Below are 21,435 nucleotides of genomic sequence, written 5' to 3'. Positions count from 1 at the left end.
ACAAATTAACATAGTCTTCATAGTATAAAACCATTTTTATTGTGAAATTGTACTTGGCTCTTTTTTGCCTACTCTTTAAGTGCCATAAATCTACTTGCTACGCTCCTTCCAGTTTCCTACCTTTCTGAAAAGAAAAATAACAAAGAAGGCAAAGCATATGCCATACTTAAATGTCAAAGAAATTTACCCAGATTTTGCAAATAACTACTTTCTGTGGCACAAATAGCCACTTATGACATATGCCAGATGAATTATAGAAAAGAATTGGAATTTCTTATATTTTATCACTTTGTACCTCTTTATCTAAAGAAAGGATGACAGGTACTTTATCTCTGCCTTCTCCAGTCATCCAAGATGATAATTCATTTTTTTTTTAAAGATTTTATTTATTTATTTGACACAGAGAGAGAGACACTAGAGAGCTAGAGAGGGAACACAAACAGGGCGAGTGGGAGAGGGAGAAGCAGGCTCCTGGCTGAGCAGGGAGCCCGATGCGGGGCTCAATCCCAGGATCCTGGGATCATGACCTGAGCCGAAGGCCGACTTTTAACGACTGAGCCACCTAGGTGCCCGAGAATTCATTTTGCAATGAAATTTCACCCAGGAGTACAAATATAATAAATATTACAGATTTTATGTTGTAAATATAAAATATATTAGCATACGTAATTACATTTTTAATATAAATTATAAAATAGGGTAATAAAATCAGACTAAAATATATAATTAAAATATAAGGATTTGACAACAAATAGTGGGTATGTGCATGGGGTTAGTCTACTTATTTTGAGTCTTATATACTTTTTCAAAAAGCACTAACTAGACTCATGAGACTTTAAGACCCACTACAACACCAAGAACTGAATATATAGGCAGTGATTTCTCAAAGAAAAACTATGTGTGTGTTGAAGAGGTGAGTTTAAATATGATGAAGACATGGGATACTAAGAGAGGGAGACAAGGTATCAAGAAAAAAAAAAACAAAAAACACTTCTTTAGTAACTCCAGAAACTACATGGCAGGGTGCCTTAGAGTCCTGGTTAATGAAACTTTCGGCTTATTACATTATTTGAGAATATGTAGGTAGAGCAAAATAAACTATTAATAGTAATTTTATCTTACAAATATGGAAAGTCCAATTTTAAAATTTAAGTACATTTTCTGCTCAAGTCTAATAAAATTGAATCTGTTTGAATTTAAGAAGTATGACATAGGTAATCAAGAAAAGTCTTAATGTTGGGGCGCCTGGTGGCTCAACTGGTGGAGCATGTGACTTGATTTTGGGGTCGTCGGTTTGAGCCCCACATTGGGGGTGGAGTTTACTAAGAAAAATAAAGTCTTAACGTTAATTTGAAAAACCCACTTGTACAAGTCCATATTCAAGAATACTTGAGAAGGGATTCCTGACTCAGGAGGATAACTACCAGATTCTAGATCATCTTACGATGAATTAAAAATGGATATACTTCGTATACTGGATGTTAGAATCAAAGACCAATAAAACTTGGGGGAGAATCTGGTTATCTTTGAGGATACTCTGACGGGCAAGGTTAACATCTATCAACTTAGAAAATAAGAATTTATTGGTAGGAGACTGGGATGTTGAAAATAAAGGGGACAAAACGAAGTTCCTCTGGGAAGGAGTAAAAGGAATTTCCTTTTCATAATCAAAAGAAATAGTTGGGAAGCAGCTTTTCAGTGGTAGCTTCTGAGAGCCAACACTATAACAGAACTGGATGTCTCAGTTCTCTGTGAATATACTTACACCATGGCCACTCAGACAAATTCACTTTTTCCTTTGTTTATGGAAACCCAATGAAAATAAAATTATGTCTTCTGTTAAACTTTTGACAATGGCTTAAAATGAACAAAGAAGAAAGCATACAAAAACAAAACAAAAGCCACTCCATAATATAATTTATTATCTTATCATAAGCTAATAAAAATCTGAGGTTTTAGTAGCAAGTAAAAGAAATTTAGAGTTAAGAAATTTAGAATTTATCTTTCTTATACTCTCAGTGTCTGGCTTCTCACTATATCTCCTAGAACTTTTTATTGATTTGTCAAGGAATTGTTAGCATTCTTTGGAAGGGAAATACTTTTTTTTTAAGTTTTATTTATTTATTTAAAGTAATCTCTACACCCAGTGTGGGGCTTGAACTCATGACCCTGAGATCAGGTGTTGCATGCTCTTCCAACAGAACCAGCAGGTACCCCTGAAAAGAAATAATTTTGTAATTATTTTATTATGGCTTAAAATTTTTCTTAGTACAATACATCATTTAGTAAAACCTTCACCACTTACATAGCAAATCAGTGTAATATATAATTGTGCAAAAGAAATTCTAAACAAAACAATAAAATTATTAAAATGTAAAATAGATTTATTTCTAATAAATTATTCAGAATTTATTTTTCAAGAAATTTGGTATATTAATAAAATGTATTAATTCTCCTGTGACAGAGAATATAGAAAAGGAAAGTGAAATGATGAAGAACAGGGACTTAGCCAGTCCAGTTCCTCCTATGAGCCAAGGTACAACAGAATTCCCTTAGACTGCATAAGGAACAAACTACTTCCAGACCCTTTCACTGATGTTAAAAATCATGTTAAAACAATAAACAATATGAATGTTTACTTTCTAACTTCTCCCATTTTCCCACTGCTTATGTTTCCTTTTCCTGAGATCTCAAACATTGCATTATTTAAATTGCCTAGCTTCTTTCCCGTTTCTCTTACATACATTAGCCTGTCTCTCGAGCTACCCTAATGGTGTTTCTTATGAATAATGTCCAAGTTGAGACCCCTTCCATTGAATGAGGGCCTTTCTTTCCTAGATGTGGTCAAAATAGAGAGTAAACAATTATATCGACCAGAATTCCTGTCCCTTCTAAACCAGCCATGTGAAAGCTAGTGCACTGCACTGTATTACTGTGTCAGTTATATTTTTGCCATATATTTGTATTGCAAAATATAGTCATGATTATTTGATTACTACTGATAGGTTTTACTTTGGCTGGGGCAGAGACCGAGAATGGAGAAATGTTTCTGTATCTCAGTTTAAATTGCTAATTTAATTAATAATTGCTACTTGTAAGCTTACAGCAGGTCATAAGAATTTGGTCCATTATTCAAATTCCAAAATTACAAAGGTAGGCTTTATTTTAATTTTTTCTTAATATATTCCCTAGATATTGATTTTGATGTTAAAATACAAAAACTAATATAAGGTTTAATCTCCACTTAAATGGACATAATAGGCCAATTTGGAGAAACATAAAAATATTTCAAAAATTATAAATTTGAAAATTTACCATAAGTCACAGCTAAATTACTTTTCAGTTGTATATTTAAAAGCAGAAAGCAGAAATTCAATGTAATGTAATGATATGAAATTCTCATTCAATAGATTGAGGACATAAACAATACGGGAACTGAATCAGCATCAGAGGTAAATGGACATTTCCTTTAATGAAACATCACCTAAAATTATCTGGTTCACAAATAATCTTTTAATTAAAAAATGAAAAGCATTTTTATTTTTATTATAATTATAGCAACAACAACAAAAAGGACAAAAGTATTTTGCAAAGCAAGATCATACTTTTGCACTTTCAAACACTAGCTTAGTGTCTTAAAAGTATGAAAAAAAAGTATGTTTTTGCTTTCATGGTTAGAGACACAAGTCTCAGATTGAGATACTCTGCCAAGACTGTGTATTTCTTGAACTGTTACTAATGGTCGAGATTGTTGAAAGCTAACATTTTTTAAAAGCAGGGTTTTTCCCATCATTTGTCTTCCTCTTTCCTCAGAGTTCTTGATAGTTTGTTTTGATTATCACATACTAGTAGAAAGTACAGTATCTAGTACCATGAAGGAATGTTCAACAACCACAAAAACTTTAGCTAATTCCTTTTTACCTAACAGAGAAGGTTAAGCGTCAATTTGATGGTGTGCCTAAAACTACAGCCACATAAATTGGAAGCAGTTTTATTTTAGGGACATGCGTTACATATTATAACTTACTTTATTTTTGAAAAAAGTTCAGAGGTAACAATAGATTAATAGAATTAATTAAAATGAATTTGAAAAACAACAAATTTAAGAATATTTTACTAGGACCAAATGCCAATGAGTATTGTTCTATAAGTGTTTTATAAATAACTTGGAAATACTGTTTGTTTTTCCTCACTAAATAATAGTTTTGTTAAGTAGTTAAAAACTTGCATGGAGCAAAAAGTCCTGTGGAGAGACTTTTTGTGTGTGTTTAAACGGAATCTACCCACCATCAAATTGATTTAGAGTACACTCACACGCCCACCGCCTTCTGTGGAACTAGTAGTGCACGGACAGCTAAATTCAGATGATGTCATGCGGTTTTATCCAAACAGCTGTATTAACACCACCTTCTAGGAAAGAAGATGCTCCTTGAACCTTGTCAACAATGGATTTCAGTTAAATTAACTCAATGTACAATGAATTCAGAGAAACAACTATTGAATAGAAATCTGTAAAAAATATATATAAATTTTTGTTCTTCGTAACATTGATGGCAATGTAATGAAACTCACCATTAATGGAGGCAAAATCCCATGAAACCTAAATTTTGGTTAGCAAGAAATATGCTAATTTTCTATTTTATAAATTAGGAAGGAGACGAATCACTGCTTGTAACAGTGGTACCTGTCAAATCACAAAAAACTTCTGGAAAGATGAAGAATTTTGAGGATCTAGAGAAAGAACGAGAAGAAAAAGAAAGGGTCAAATATGAAGAAGATAAAAGAATAAGATATGAAGAACAACGGCGATCTCTCAAGGAAGCAAAGTGTCTTTCATTGGTCGTGGTAATTTTTATTTTTATTTTTTTTAGGTACAAATCGAAGCAGTTAAGTTACCAGTATTTCCTTTTATGATTAACAGATGTGTTTGCACAATGTTTCTTAGGATGATGAACTAGAAAGCGAGGCAAAAAAAGAATCCCTTTCTCCTGGAAAACTGAAACTAACTTTTGAAGAATTGGAAAGACAAAGACAAGAAAACCGAAGGAGGCAAGCTGAAGAGGAAGCAAGACAACGTTTAGAAGAAGAGAAGCGTGCTTTTGAAGAAGCAAGGCGGCAAATGGTAAAACAAATATATATATAAAACATATTTTAAAACATATATATATATTTAAAGATTTTATTTTTAAGTAATCTCTACACTCAACATGGGGCTCGAACCAGGAGTTGTACACTCTACCAAGTGAGCCAGCAGATGCCCCTATAATATATGTATTTATATATAATGATATTATATATAATATATAATGATATATAACCTACAAATTATATTTTATATATGTCCTATGAATGTTATATATAAAAAACTTAATATTAGGGAAGGAAGCTGGCCTTAAATAAAACTCATTCCTATAAATTCAAGGAGATTGTCTATATAAAAGGGTCTGATTTTGAAACTATACATATTTCCTATATAAAACGCATCTGTATTATTTTCTAGTTTCCCTTTATGATGGGACATTTTACCTAATATGCTTTAATTTTCATTTTTATGTTATAAATTATAAATATGTAAAATAATAGTCAATGAACCTGGTTTCTCTTTGTTAGTTCAGCCTGCAGTGTATTTAATGACAGGGTACAGCACACGCACACTTTCAAGTGTAATCATAAGTGTACACTTAGTTTTAGTCCAGTTTTTCAAATATTTGAACTTATCAAAATAAGTTTACTATGGAATATGCAGTTTGTTATATAAGGTATGTAGATGTGTGTGTGTGTGTGTGTGTGTGTGTGTGTGTGTGTGTGTAGAGGTATGGAGTGTAGTGGTTAAGAGCATAGTTTCTGGAACCACACTGCCTGGATTCACATATCTATTGTTTATTTAGTGTGTAACCAGGGACAAGTTATTTAACCCCTCTATGTCTTAGTTTTCTTATTTGTAAAATGGTGAAAATAATTGTGTCTACTTCTTAAATTGTATGTGAGTTAATACAGAAAGCAGTTAATGTCTGGCATATAATAAGTGCTGTAAAATGTTAACTATTATTAATAACTATATCAATAAAAAATAAAATTGAAATAAGAAAATACTGATTCCAAATCTCATTGTAAAAATTTTTTGAATTTTAATGGAATATCTATAATTTTTTAAAAGTTTCAGAATTTCTTGATCACCTTTCATTAATGATGTTCTAAGGACTGTATCTACAAAAGTTAAATTCTCTAGACATTTGAAAATGTTATTACTTCTGGGTAATTATAATTGCATAATATGTACACACTTTAGCTACCAGTGGTGATCAATTTCGTGAAAATAGAAATAATCAAATCATAAATTTCAATAAATATGTAATTATAATTTTAATTATAAAATCCTAAAATTTGAATTTTATAAAAAATAGTTCCAGGTAATCTTTTATCTGATTAGTATAAGGAAAAGTACCATAGTTCATAGTAAAATATCCATGAAAATTACAAAATGAGAACTTTATTTTACTACAAAAGAGACTCTCTATAGATATACTTGAAGCATAGTAAGTACACACACACGCATTTTATGTTTTGTTCTGGGAGAGTTAATATTTATTAGAACTCTTAAATGACCCCTTAAATTCTTTCAAACACTCAATTTATCTATTTAAAAATTTGACTTTCATGGGAACTGTTATTTAACTTGAGTACATCTTTATTTGGAATTTCTCCAAATTTGAATACTTTATCAGATAAGAAATTATAAAGGAAGGGAAATTTGGTCAAATATATTAAGGGCAAGAAAATATTTGTGTGTGAGGTGGCCAGTTCTGTGCCTTTTGATTGATAATTCATTCCTGCCCTTGATGAATCTCGGTTCTTAGTAATGAGTTGTTTCTTGATTAGGTAAATGAAGAGGAGGAAAACCAAGACACAGAAAAAATTTTAAAAGGGTACCGCCCTGGTAAACTCAAACTCAGTTTTGAAGAAATAGAAAGACAAAGGAGAGAAGGTGAAAAAAGGAAAGCAGAAGAAGAAGCCAGGAGGAGAATAGAGGAAGAAAAGAAGGCATTTGCTGAAGCAAGGAGAAGCATGGTAAGATAGAATGTAACTGGAGAATGCCATTAGGATTCAGCTTTTTTAAGAGTATGTTAAGAGGGGGTGCCTGACTGGCTCAGTCAGTATTGGATGCAAGTCTTGGGGTTGTGAGTTTGAGCCCCATGTTGGGTGTAGCGATTACTTTAAAAATTTTTTAAATTTGGGGTGCCTGGGTGGTGCAGTCAATTAAGCATTCAACTCTTGGTTTTGGCTCAGGTTGTGATCTCGGGGTCTTGAAATCGAGCCTGTGTCAGCCTCCACGCTCAGCACAGAGTGCTTGAGACTCTCTCCCTCTGCTCCTTCCCCCTGTACTCAGGTACACACTCACTGTCTCTCAAATAGACCTTAAACTTTTTTTTAATTTAAAAAAAAATAAAATAGAGTATGTTAAGAAAAATAATTAAACTTTAGATATTATTTCTGGAATCTTTCAAAAGTAGGGATAGCAAATAAGCTTTAAAGTCTCCTATGGCATTAACACCTATCAGTTAAAGGTGTTTGCTTCAGTGTAATGTTGAGAAGGTTCTGATTAAGTTGCTATGCCTGGCTTAAAGGATTGAATATTATCTTCCTTCTCTGGGAAGGTATGTTTTCCAGAAGTATCTAAGCAGAGAGTTTCCTACTCTACCTTTCCTTCCATTCTCTCCATTCTTCTTTCCCTTCCCACATTTCCTCCTTCACTTCTTCCCTCCCTCCTTTCTTTCCTTCTTTCATTTCACCTTCCATCCCATCCAGTACATATTAAATGACCAAAGCCATTTAATCACAATTATTTAATTCTCCAAAATGCTCACCCATCACTTTTGGATATTGCTACCAAACTTAATTCCATCACAGAGTTACACCCCCTATACCACTTTTTAATGTTTGTAAAATATACAGTTATCTCACAAACTATTTTCAAGCAAGCTGACCTATAAATGCTGCATCTCCTTCTTGAAACATAAAAAGTAGGCTCCATGCCCAACATGAGGCTTGAACTCACAGCCCGAAGATCAAGAGTTGCAGGCTCTACTGATCGAGGCATCCAGGTGCTCCCCCTCTTCTTGAAACATTTTAATTGGCTTCAGTGATATCATGACCTGGTTTTCTTCCTATGTCTGGGGGAGCTTCAGGCACATATATCCACGTGTTTATTTGGCTTCATTACCCATCCAGATGCTCAAATCAGAAAGTTGGGAGTCTTAAAGACTTCCACCTTCTCATTCATGCCTCACATCCAGTCATTCACTAAGTTTCATTCATTCTACCTTCTAAATCACTCTAAAAATCGATCAGTTTTTCCCTCATTTCCACTGCCATTGTTATCCCTTCCTTGGGTCACCTATCTCCTCCCAGGTCACAGTTATCTCTAGCCTCAAACCAACTCCTATTTAATTTGCTTTCTTGTCTATAATCCATTCTTCTTTGTAAAGACAAGAGTGATCTTTCTTGCTCTCTTCTCCTTCTCTTTCTTTCTTTCAGGTAAATTTGTGTTACTATTTTGCTTAAGAATTGTCCACTTCCCTTAAGCAAAAATCTAAAAATTTTTTAAATCTAAAAAATTTTTTAAACTATTTCTTTATAATATTGTCCTAGTATATTTTTCCAGTTTCATTTCTTCATTCTTCCTTAATCTGCCATCTTTGTTCTGGACATACTAAATTTCTCCCAATTTCTTCAAAATACTGTGCTCTCATCCATCTCTGGGCCTTCATAAATGCTGAATGAAACCTGCCCCTCTTTCCTTTCCCCATGCTCTGCTGTCTCCTGTTCATATTTTCCATTTCCTCTGGGAAGCCTTTCCTGAGAACACAAGTTCCAAAGACATGTTCTTTCTGTGCATTCTTGTGGATTTTGTACTCCCCTGGCGTAGCACTAATGTTGTATTGTTGTTGCTTACAGCTATCGTTCTCACTCATGAGGCTTAGACTGTTCATCAGGCACATGGCACAAAGCATTCTAGCATAACAAATTTCCTATAAATGTTTGTGGAGTATATTAAAACTATCTTTTTAAAAAATAATTAACTTATTTACTTGCTCAGTAAATGCTACCCAACATGGGGCTTGAACTGACAACCCCACGATCAAGAGTTGCATCTCTACTGACTGAGCCAGCCAGGTGCTCCTTAAAACTATCTTGTGTGTAAAACTAGATAATCCTTGATTCACAAATGATTTCTACACAGAAACCCCATAAACATTGTGAAGGCACTTAATTTTTGGAGAATAAGCAGGTTCAGAAGTGATAGACAAGTAGTAGCTGTGAAGATCAGATCTAATCCCAGGGGCAGATTTTTAGGCTGAAACTGCCATGATTCACTAGTAGAAAAAGTGTAGGGAAGGAAAACTGCATTAAACCAAAACTCTAGTTTCCTAGAGGTATTTCTGTATCAGGAAAGAGAAAATTTATGTTGTTTTTTTTTTTTTTTAATCCAGGGCCATATTTTAATTTTGTATTATAGCTCAGTTAGCTCATATATTAATAAAAATTTTTGGTAATCTTTGGATTGTAAGACCATGTAAACATTGTTTCTGAGTTGAGTTTATTCTTTGGTAAAGCCTGTCATATATAAAACAAATAATTACCCTTTGCCTTCTTATTACCCTATGTCTTCTTTAGCCACAGCGTCATAATTCAGGCCAGAGATTTATTTTCTACTTTCAGGGGATAGAAAAACAGAATTAGGTAATTGCTTTTCATGGTAAAATGTATTCCAAGTCAGTGATTTAAAAGCAAAGTTTCTATTTGCAATTTAGGGATTGCCTTTATTACAGGGAATGATAATATAATAATAAAACTGCCATTGGGGGACTCCTGGGTGGCTCAGTTGGTTGGTTAAGCTACTGCCTTCGGCTCAGCTCGGGTCATGATCTCAGGGTACTGGGATCAAGTCCCACATGGGGCTCCCTGTTCAGCGGGGAGCCTGTTTCTCCCTCTGCCCCTCCTCCCTGCTCATGCTCGCTCGCTCTCTGACAAATAAATAAATAAAATCTTAAAAAAAAAAAACCTGCCATTGGGAGCTTACTATTGGGTATCAGACACACTATAAGTGTTTCCAAACTTTGTCATGACAACTATATGAAAAGTTGTTACAGATAGGGAAACTCACAGAGGCTGGGTAACTTGCCCAAGGTCACAACTTAATGGCAGTTAGACATGTAATTCATGAAATTGCAAAAAGATAGTCTAAATCATTATTTATAATTTTTATAAGGTTTTTGAAGGTTTGAATCCCACCTTTGCCACTTAATATTTGTGTTCACTCTGGAAAAGTTAGTGCCTGAGTTTCTCATCTATAATGGAGGATATTAATAATATCTACTTCATAGGATTACAGGATTAAATAAATCAATGTAAAGTGCTTAGAATTTACATGGCAGCTCATAAAAGTATTATTATTATTTAATTAACCAGACAGTAAATAAATTAGTACAAAAAAATTACAGCATTAAGAATGATTTTTATCTGATTATGAAAGAATCATGGGTTATCTAATTCATTCCGACAAAACCATGATTTAATGGAAATACTCTATTTTAATTAGCAGAATGGAAATTCATTTTAATTCAATTAAAAGTGTTCTCAGTATCAGAAAATCTTAATATCTAATTCAAATTACTCATAATACAAATTCAAAGGATTTCTTTGTGTTCACTGGAGCAGAAAACAGATGGTCACCATTTCCTCTGTAACCACAAAATACCTTAGTCTTATATTTTCTAGTAATTTCTCCCTTGTTTATTGTTTTATACTTTTGAAGAGATTTAGGTCTCCAAATTTTTAGTTCAGTGTGAAACCTTTCTATTCAAGTGATCACAGTTTCTACAAAAAAAATTTCCTTTTTTAAAAGTTTGTGTAATTTTGGCAAAAGTAATGAAAGAATTATTTTGAATAGGTAGTAGATGATGACTTCCCAGAGATGTATAAAACAATTTCTCAAGAATCTCTTACCCCGGGAAAACTGGAAATTAATTTTGAAGAATTACTAAAACAAAAAATGGAAGAAGAAAAACGACGAACAGAGGAGGAAAGGAAGCATAAGCTAGAGATGGAAAAACAGGAATTTGAACAACTGAGACAAGAAATGGGAGAGGTGAGATTTTAAGAAATACCATTTATATTCTCTAAATATTTATTAATATAAGTATTTTACATGTAGTATCTTCCGATAACTTTTTAAGTATTATTATTCACATAAAGGACACCCAGCATACCATGAGGCACTTGGTACAAGTTTTGGCATAGTTATGAGCACTTTCTAGCCTGCTATAACTCTGCTTCTTTCTTACTAGGTTAAAACATATATGATTGCAAGTGACTAACATACTACTGTAGTACCTTAAGTAAATATTTCTTCCTATATACCTCACAATTATGTGGTTATATTATGATGGAGAATTGTTTCCTAAAGTGCTTACTATGCCCATTTTTTATATTTATTTTCCTTGAAATAAACTGATTAGTCAAAATAAAATTACAAGAGTACCATGGATACCAATAGAACAACATCAGTTTGGCAAGTCTTTGAATCATTTTATTTTACTAAATTAGAAGATAGAACTCTCATGATAAATTTTCAGTATGATTTCTCTAGTATTGAAGTGAATTAAATAAATACATAAATATATATATCTACATAAATATAGACTGTACAGGGTCAGCTTCATGGGCATGCAACCAGGGCCCTCAGAGGACCCTGTGCTCAGATAGGTTGTGCATAAGGTTTAATGTTCTAAGGTTGCCATCTTGATTTTTAATTTAAAAATTTAATTAAAGTAAAATTTAAAACTTAAAATTTAATTAACACCGTAATCTTATCTTTGAATTTGTGTGTTTTAAGTGAAGGCTGCTTGGACAATGGAGCATGTGCTAGACTTTGAGCTGTGGCTCAAATCTCCTGTCCCCTGCCTCTCTATGGTGCATTCTCAGCTCTTTTCCTATCTCCTGATGCCCCAAGGCCCTTTCTAAAGGGTTCTTTCCCACAGCTGCCACCCTCCATCTGGATGGCCAGTTGTGTAAGCAGAAGAGGGGAGATAGAAAAAGGGGGCCAGCATTCCACTGTCACCCTCGGCCTCTGATGGGGGGTAGTAGCTCTTGGCAGCAACATGAACAGGGTCAGGGATCAGCACACAGCCCGGTGACTTGGGGTGAAACGACTAGTTGTTGTCCCAGACTCTAACTGGCAGTGATGTGGCATGTTTGGCAGGCAACTTGGTGGGGACCCTTTGCCAACTCCTGATCTAGGAACCGAATGGGATCCTATACAGAGGTTGCAATCTCGTAGAAGTTGCCTCTTTTGTCATGGGCTGGGGCAATGGACCTGTGGGGATATTTACTTCCTTGCCCCAGACAATCGAGAGACTATAAATACTATATAAATATATAGGTAGTAATATCATGAATATACTGTAGGAAAATATTCCAAGGTCTAGCCTTATTTTAAAAATGTAATACCATTTATTTTATAAAGGATGACGAAAATGAATTGCCTAGAAAAACTTGTAAATTATATTAGTTCAATCATTAATTTTGACCAGAATGATTTGGGAACCAATGATAGGAGGTACATAACAAATTTGTTAGGTTTCTGTTATTTTAGGAGTTGTCTGTTTTCACCCACATAGACTAAAAAGTGAAGGTAGTATAAATAAGTTCTCTTTTTTCCCCTTTGGTTGAACCAAGAAATTAACCCTCATGTTGTATCGTCCACTGTGACCCCACCCCTCTGCACCTTCATTCCCCTTCCCTACTAACCCCTCCCCACACCTAGAATTCTAGGTCTTCTCCAGGAAAAGTATACCAGGAATAACTGCATTTTTTTCTTAACATTTCATATAGTGAGATTAGGGTTTAGTGTAAGAAGTATACAAAGAACTAGTAATAAACTGTGAAAAGCCAAGGGAAACCAGAATAAAAAGTATTTAAGATAAAATGGTTTAAAGAATTGGAGCCCAATTTTGGTGGACTCTTTCTTGGCAGGATATAAAATTGAGACTAGAAGTGATATGTATCAAATGTAGGGATTTTGCCAGGCTGTATTGTAGAAAGAGTTCATTCAGTTAACTTGAATATTAAGAGTGATAATCAGGAGCGCCTGGGTGGCTCAGTCGTTGGGCATCTGCCTTCAGCTCAGGTCATGATCCCGGGATCCTGGGATGGAGCCCCACATAGGGCTCGCTGCTCAGCGGGAAGCCTGCTTCTCCCTCTCCCACTCCCCCTGCTTGTATTCCCTCTCTTGCTGTGTCTCTGTCAAATAAATAAAATCTTGAAAAAAAAAAGTGATATTTATTAGACTATCATCAAAACAAAGACAGGAGGAACTTTAGGATACTCTGGCTCTATATAGAGATAAAAAAATCATGTCCAGGGGGCTAAGTGACAAGGCAAAAGGCCACACGGTATCAAAATCAGAACTAGAACTTGTATCTGACTCCCAGCCCACTGTTCTTACAATTATAGTTCATCTTCCCCTAAACATGGATTTTCCTATGGTTCCTAGTTTGTATAAAGATTTTATTTGACAGAGAGACACACAGCGAGAGGGAACACAAGCAGGGGGAGCGGGAAAAGGAGAAGCAGCCTTCTGCTGAGCAGGGAGCCTGATGCGGGGCTCAGGCCCAGGACCCTGGGATCATGACCTGAGCCGAAGGCAGACGCTTAACGACTGAGCCACCCAGGCGCCCCATAATCTTGATATGCATATTTTAGTTTTAGGAGGTTATAATGAAATATTAAATGAAGTCTTGAGCCATATCCCATAATGAAATATTTTAAATAAGATGTTATCTAAAGTCTTAAATTTGTAGCATTACTTTTAATCAGTAAATTTAGTAATTGTATTTAGGGAACAGGTTATTTAAGCTTTATTTTTGGCTTCAAGTAAGAAATGAACACCTTTTGGATGGTTTATTGTACAAACTAATTTTCTAGTATTTAATATATAAAAAAATTTTTTTTTTGAAGGAAGAGGAAGAACATGAAACCTTCGAATTGAGTAGGGAATATGAAGAATTAATCAAATTGAAAAGAAGTGGCTCTATTCAAGCCAAAAATCTAAAAAGCAAGTTTGAAAAGATTGGACAATTGTCTGAAAAAGAAATACAGAAAAAAATAGAAGAAGAACGAGCAAGGAGGAGAGCAATTGACCTCGAAATTAAAGAGCGAGAAGCAGAAAACTTTCATGAGGTATACTGTGTTTAAGAGTTACAGTATAGTAATTACGATGAACTTAGAAATATAACATTGACTTTGAAATATGGTACTTAACAATTAACCATAGGTATATATAATAACCCGGGAACTAAATAGCAAAAGCACATTAAGATCTTAAGAGACTTCAAAAGGTTGCCTCAGTCTAGCATTGTTTCAAAAATGGCTTTTATTAGAATTAAATAGCCTATCGTGAACATCACTCTGGAAAAAATAATTTAAAAATATTTATGGCACAGGATGCCTGGGTGGCTCAGTTGGTTAAGCATCTGCCTTAAGCTCAGGTCATGATCCCAGGGTCCTGGGATTGAGTCCCACATCAGGCTTCCTGCTCAAGTGGGGAGCCTGCTTCTCTCTCCCTGCTGCTCCCCCTGCTTGTGTTGACAATAAATAAAATCTTTAAAAAATATATTTATGGCACAAATTTTAGTTTGAATCATTAGAACCAATGTACATATGGGTTAAAGTAAACTCCAGAGATTATTCATACTTAAGGATGACGCCAGTAAAGCTTAATGATCTGCTCAAAGTCATGCCAATAATTCAGTGACAGAGCCTAAATTAGAATTCAGAGGACATGAATTTGAAGTACCTCCAAATATTAAAAAGGCAATTACTAGATGACCCATAATGTTCCTTCCAACCTAAGGTCTAGTTCCATGATTATGAATATTGCTTTAAATATGATCTGGAGAATTTTTTCTGCCAGAATTGCCATTTTATAATACTTAACAGCATTTAACTTATGTTCTTCTGGCAATGAATTTTCATCAAATAATCAACTAATAAAGCAGGTGTGGGAAATTGGGCAGGCCTTCAGAGACTGTTAGAAGACAGAATGAAGAAACTGATGCAAAACATGCATGCACCTATTTTTCTTATATAGGCAATTATTTTAGAGCTTGTTTCAGAATTTCCTTCAGTTGGATGTGGTATCCTGAAGCAATTTCTTAGTACTGTGAAATATAAATGGTGAGACTTCCAGACAGATCCATTAAAAGTCTAAGTAGTTTAGAAACTATACCTAAGGTACTTTAGAAACCCTGAATTAACTGTACCTATAACCCCACTCTACTAAAACCTCCCTCAAAAGCCACCAGTGACCTCATTATCACCAAATTGTTTTACAGACTCGTTGTTTTAATAGTTTAAAACTCTGCACTTAGATTATCGCTTATTTCCATGGTTTCCAACTCTTACCCTAAATAGATGACTAACCACCTACTTCAACTCAGTGATTTCCCCAACTTCCTTCCAGCCAATGCCTCTTGCAGTTGTCTTTCCACTTACTCTACCTGCAAACACTCGTATGCCATTTGACCATCAATATATTTTGTTGGGTGAAATTCATCTCAAAGACAGTTATTAGCGAAGAAGGGTGAGGAAGGAAATCATGAAGTGGGAAGTAACAGAAATTGCATTTTTTCTATATTACATAGGAGGGTGAAGAGTGATGGACAATCTTGTGACAAGGGAGTATTTTAAGTTGTTAAAATGTAACATCCCTACCCTTTTCTGTTAGTACTATCAGCCAGCACAGAGTTGGTTAAGCAAATAAAATACACTGGGACTCCAGTGATATTGTATAACCTTTACACTGGGAGAAAAGGGTTCTAATTGTCAGGAGACTGTTATTCAAATAAAACTTTCATTTTTCACAAATTAAGGGATAGTGAAAATCTCCACATCTGAGTATAGCACAAATATGTAAACCAAACATGAGTCATTATTTTGTGCCTATAAATGACAACTTCGTAACTATTAAAGCTTTAGTTCTTGTTGGTTTCTAGAAAACAAGTAATTCTTATTCTTGGCCCATTTTCATAAAGGAAGAAGATGTTGATGTCAAGCCTGCAAAAAAAAGTGAGGCCCCATTTACTCATAAAGTGAACATGAAAGCTAGATTTGAACAAATGGCTAAGGCAAGAGAAGAAGAAGAACAAAGAAGAATTGAAGAGCAGAAGTTACTACGGATGCAGTTTGAACAAAAGGAAATTGATGCGGCACTACAAAAGGTAGCAGGCTTACATACTCTATTTTTCAAATATGCTCTTAAAACATTGAGGGATTAAAAATTTTTTAATAGCTTTCAGGTCAGTGTAATGTTTTATAAAGGACACATTGTAGTAGGCATATTTACATGTTCTTTGGGAAGCAAATACCCATTCACTCAGGAAATTCTTTTGCTAAACCGTTGTCCTGAAAATGCTACTTTAAACACCAACTTGAATGTGCTTATATTTAATATAGAAAAGAGAAGAGGAGGAGGAGGAAGAGGGTGGTAGCATCATGAATGGCTCCACTATTGAAGATGACGAGCAAACGAGATCAGGAGCTCCGTGGTTCAAGAAGCCTCTAAAAAACACATCGGTTGTAGACAGTGAGCCAGTTAGATTTACTGTTAAAGTAACAGGAGAACCCAAACCGGAAATTACATGGTGGTTTGAAGGAGAAATACTGCAGGATGGAGAAGACTACCAATATATTGAAAGAGGAGAAACTTACTGCCTGTATTTACCAGAAACTTTCCCAGAAGATGAAGGAGAGTATATGTGTAAAGCAGTCAACAACAAAGGCTCTGCAGCTAGTACCTGTATTCTTACAATTGAAAGTAAGAATTAATCACTTAATCTAGAACTTTTATTCTATTTAAATTTTTTTCCTTTAAAAAAAAAATCACTTTTCTTCTTCTCTTTTTTAGCTGACGACTACTAGCTCCCCTTCCCTCTCCCTGGAACTTTCTCTCCCCCCCCCCCCCCCCGACTTTCTTACTACACCCATGTTTTCTGTGGCGGGGCCAAAATGGAAACCGGAAGTGCCACTATGTTGACTTTTTATTCCTTTTCATAATAGTCTTCAAAACACAAGCTCATCTAAGGAATAACTTCTTCCTTTCCAAATGATCACCAGATTCATCACCATATTATGCAGAAGTTAAGGTGTATCTAATGGGGTAAAATGGAGAATTTACTCAATTGTTAAAATACATTATTTTGCATGAAAGAATGTCATTTATGAGCTATTTTCACCGAAAATTAGTCCAAGATAGTAGAGACTTAATGAATTTGGAACCTATCAATTTGAGTTTTCCTTAATACATCATTTTCCTTGTAGTTTCAAAGTCTTTCTGAAGCAGAGAGGGGGAAGGGGTGCCATTCCTTTCAAGGGAAAGGGGAAGCATGGAGAACAAAAGGACTTTAAAGAAACAATTGCCAGAGAAAATTTAATGGAAACCATTGCCTATAGAGTTCTGAATGTTGAGAATAAATATTAACATGTACTTTTCAAATGTGTGTAATATATATTCAAGCTTATAAAGCCAATTTATGTTGTGACCTAGCCTAAACAAATTGTTTATAGTGAGAAAACTTTGTATCACTAGTTTATGCAGGAGAAAACACTTTTAACATAATGAACGATTTCAAGATCTAAGAAAAAAAAATGGCACAATCTTCAATTTTAAAATCTGGTCTTCAAGTCTGTAAATAACTACCATGTTCTAGTACCAAGTTGTTTTGTATTTTAGTTTTCTGGAAAACAACTGTATTTTACAATGTAAACTCAGTAAAGTAACTTCTGTATTAAAAAATAAAGTCAATATTTTAGAAAAGAAAAACACTCCTTTATAATATTGATCAATGTACATTTATTTTTTTTATTGAGGAAACCATAATCAGTACAAAATTACAGCAATCATGTGCCCTTTTACATACAATGTCATTAAAGCAAACTCTAAACCACAGTTTGTAAAGTATTCAATTTACCTCAAGTCCAAGCTGCATCTCCCTAAGACACTGTTCCCATCACAGTAGCCATTTTAAGCCAATCTTCTTTTTACACACGGGTAGTTTCTGTAGAGAACACTTTTCTCAGGACGAAAATGCATCGAGCATGCATAAGAAAAAATATATATATATATGCGCAAATACATTTAAGAGTTTCTATAGGGCTATCATTGAAGAAAATAAAACCTCGGGATTTGCTTCTTAAAAGCACCAATTTAAAAAATCCCTCAGAAATTTATACTGTGGCAAGAAAACTCAAGTGACTAAACAAAAAATAAGGTTATTTTCAGAGTCAAAATTACCTTTAGTATTGTTAAAATAATTTTAAAATGAGGCAGAATTTTCAGAAAATAAAAAGACATCCTCATTGATCATTTCTACATCCTTATTCTAGACAACAGATGTTTGCAGATAGAGCTGGTTCTCCTGGCAGAGTATTCAAACAAATGTTATCACTTCTGCATATATTCCTATTTCCCTCTTAAGGTACTCTGCTACTCCTACCCAAACCCACCCTTATGAATTAACTACCAAGGTATTTGTCTAAGGAAATATTTTATAATGTTTATAAACAACTAGTATCAAATCATTAGTTTTAGTATTAAAACCATTTTCATTAGTTAAAAATAAAAGTATACTTTTCATTTCTAAAAGAAACATCAAACCATAAGAATTCTACATAACACCACACTAAAATATCATTAAAAAATGAAACACATTGTCAAGTTTTTAAGTGCTAAATAAAATAAATCAGTTCAATTTCAATCTAAACATTGTTTCTACCACTCCTAACATCCATTGCATTCAAGTCAACTGGCTCACCTTTTCTGCTTTCCATTTATTTCAAGGTTAAGATTAGCGCCATTTAAAAAAATGCAGTATCAGTGAAGGCTTATGGTAATGAATAAAAAAAACTCGAGATAGAAACAATGCCCCAATATCTATTAGCATTCATCTATATTTTATAAAAATGCAAACTACAACTAACCAAAACTTGACAGGCTCTTAAGGTTCAAAGAGCTCCTTTGTATTATCAGTCTTAACATACCTATCATTGACTATTAAAATAAAACATACACACACATAAATGTGGTGCAGTAACTATATAACTTACAAAATTTAACAGTTCATGGAACATTCAAGATCAAGCGAATAGCACTTTAAAATGAAAAGTGATCAAAAGCAGGTACATTACACCCTATACCATATTATGTATGGGAATACATTTCATATTTCTCAATTATGATTTGCCAATTTTACCTTCTACATTGAGCCCTTCTATGGTCCATGCTCATCGGCTCACCAATGGCATACACTCAAAGGATTCCTCTTTATGGGTAACTATCTCAGGACCTGATTTTATGAGCTATGATTTGGTGCTTGCAGCATCTTCAGCACTGTGTGTGAAAATGAAGGCAGTATTTTTGAATATTTTTCTTTGTTGTAGAGATAAGCAGGAGTTTTTAAAAGGATCAGCACATTTTAGAAACTGAATAAACAAAACTGATATGATGCTGCTTTAATACATTCATCTTAACTCAAAATATGTACCAGTTAAAATCATCTATAAAGAACACAAACATTTTAAACTGGCAAAAAATAAATGCAGCGTCAGTTATTAAAGTATTATAAATCAGAAAAATACTGGTTGCTATACAGATTATGAAAGGTTATTTGCTATACAGTTAACATTTCACTGATGCACATGCCTTATCAAAAACATACTGCCAGTATTCCTTATAATTTTTTCCTTTTTCAGTGTATATAAAGATTATGAAAACTGAATTGTCTAAAAAAAAAAAAGTCATAATAAAACTCTGACCCATAATGTCCTTACTGAATTATTATACTTCAAGAATAAGAAAAAAATAAAGACTCCAAGCTTTGGAGGGCAAAGAAAATGTCCTGTCAATCATAAAAAGATTGTGAAGGCTGTTGAAGTTTCTAACCAAGTGATTTCCTAAATCTAGAAAACTGTAATTGCCCTTTCTTAATTTTAACAATCCCTCTATAGTTGGGAAAAGATCACAAAAAGTTTGGATGTAGTTCAATTACAGCAGCAATCTACTCATTTTTTTCGTTTTCATAAAAAAAACAAAAAAAAAAACCCCAAAAAACAAAAAACCAAAAACCATTACCCAGAAATGTAAACAGTTGTTTGAACAACTTACAGACTTTCCACTGAAATGGTAGCATAAATAACAAAATACATTTTGGGGAAGCAGTAGCAGATTGCTTTTGAATTACACAACCACAAAAACCTCACAGGGACAACATTAATGTACTGAAATATTTATTTATATATGTCCTTAGGTTGTGCTTACCTGTTGCTTTTTGCAGCAGAACCTAAGGTGGAAGGTCTGGGAAGGCACTGTGAAGTATAAATAATTGCACTGTTTGCAATTAATAAAGATTTTAAACCTTAAATGAATCAAAATCAACAGCCTCCAATTTGTGAGTTATGATACTGAATCCAACTGAACTATTTCTTCAGTTTAATTAATAAATGCACCACTTTCCTAAAAGGTCATCTATAAAACAGTATCATGCAAAATACTGAAATTGTTCATGTCAATAACCCTACTCTTAAAGATAACACATAACTAACTCCTTATTAAACTTGAAACTAGAACTATATATCCATATCTAAATAAGGGCAAGGGAAGTCACTCCACGTTCTATAAAACAATCAAAAACATTTCAAAATATCTATAATGAACTGAACTGCTATTTTCTACCCTGTAAGTAATCTCAACATTTATGTTCTTGTACATCTCCCTTAATAGTATATTCAGAACAACTGGTGCTCCCCACCAATGAAAGAACTAATATATATTTATGAAATGGTGTTAAACTGCTACATTGCTTAATATTCGCAAACTGAAAACCACTTCTGTCTGATACATTTCAAGTCTTTCATATTAATATAGAAGATATGCATATTGTACACTGAAAAACAATATATTTTAGGAGCACCAATGAGTAATACTATTCAATTTTAATGATCAGTTTTCTTTAGCTATAGCTAAAGCATATCAAAAATACTTACCCATTAAGCTCACTTAAAAAAAAAATACAGACCTATGTATTATTCTATGTTAAATTAAGAAGCAGTTATGGTTTTCCAAGATATCAGCACTGTATTCCAACATAATATTCACACAAAGTATGGCATTTACATTATGTGGAACATTGACAAAAAGATACTGTTGCAGTTCATCAATTTGTCATTCTGATGTACTTACAGTGCAATGCTCCTTGAAGGAACACAATCAAGGATGATACACAGCACAGTCCTCCTCACCCCTACAGAGCTAGTTCTATACTGGCTGGATCAAACCTGCACTTCAACAGACAATGGCAAGACAGACTGTATTTGCATGTA

At 33.9% G+C, this 21,435-nt stretch overlaps 2 protein-coding genes across 29 annotated transcripts in view; one reads left to right on the top strand and one right to left on the bottom strand.

The window, feature by feature from the left end:
- Positions 1–18,007, top strand: part of NEXN (nexilin F-actin binding protein) — a 42,360-nt gene extending 24,353 nt beyond the window's left edge. For 11 of the 15 annotated variants that reach the window (XM_078072874.1, XM_078072866.1, XM_078072861.1 and 8 more), the window contains 9 exons: positions 3,411–3,452; positions 4,651–4,845; positions 4,946–5,122; positions 6,880–7,068; positions 10,952–11,149; positions 14,020–14,241; positions 16,095–16,280; positions 16,516–16,876; positions 16,967–18,007. In XM_078072874.1, coding sequence (XP_077929000.1) covers positions 3,411–3,452; positions 4,651–4,845; positions 4,946–5,122; positions 6,880–7,068; positions 10,952–11,149; positions 14,020–14,241; positions 16,095–16,280; positions 16,516–16,876; positions 16,967–16,980 — 1,584 coding nt within the window. In that variant the 3' untranslated portion in view covers positions 16,981–18,007. Of the gene's footprint in view, positions 1–3,410; positions 3,453–4,650; positions 4,846–4,945; positions 5,123–6,879; positions 7,069–10,951; positions 11,150–14,019; positions 14,242–16,094; positions 16,281–16,515 lie in introns of all 15 variants that reach the window. The other 4 variants (XM_078072864.1, XM_078072865.1, XM_078072873.1 and 1 more) reach the window with 4 other exon arrangements.
- FUBP1 (far upstream element binding protein 1) overlaps positions 17,888–21,435 on the bottom strand; it is a 32,519-nt gene continuing 28,971 nt past the window's right edge. For 11 of the 14 annotated variants that reach the window (XM_036113376.2, XM_036113377.2, XM_036113380.2 and 8 more), the window contains 2 exons: positions 20,375–20,421; positions 17,888–19,447 (listed from right to left, as the gene is read on the bottom strand). In XM_036113376.2, coding sequence (XP_035969269.1) covers positions 19,417–19,447; positions 20,375–20,421 — 78 coding nt within the window. In that variant the 3' untranslated portion in view covers positions 17,888–19,416. Of the gene's footprint in view, positions 19,448–20,374; positions 20,422–21,295; positions 21,396–21,435 lie in introns of all 14 variants that reach the window. The other 3 variants (XR_013448106.1, XR_013448107.1, XR_004923930.2) reach the window with 2 other exon arrangements.

The sequence above is a fragment of the Halichoerus grypus genome, chromosome 5 (genome assembly GCF_964656455.1).
Source record: "Halichoerus grypus chromosome 5, mHalGry1.hap1.1, whole genome shotgun sequence".
Lineage (NCBI taxonomy): Eukaryota > Metazoa > Chordata > Mammalia > Carnivora > Phocidae > Halichoerus > Halichoerus grypus.
This window is presented reverse-complemented; position numbering and strand designations above follow the sequence as displayed.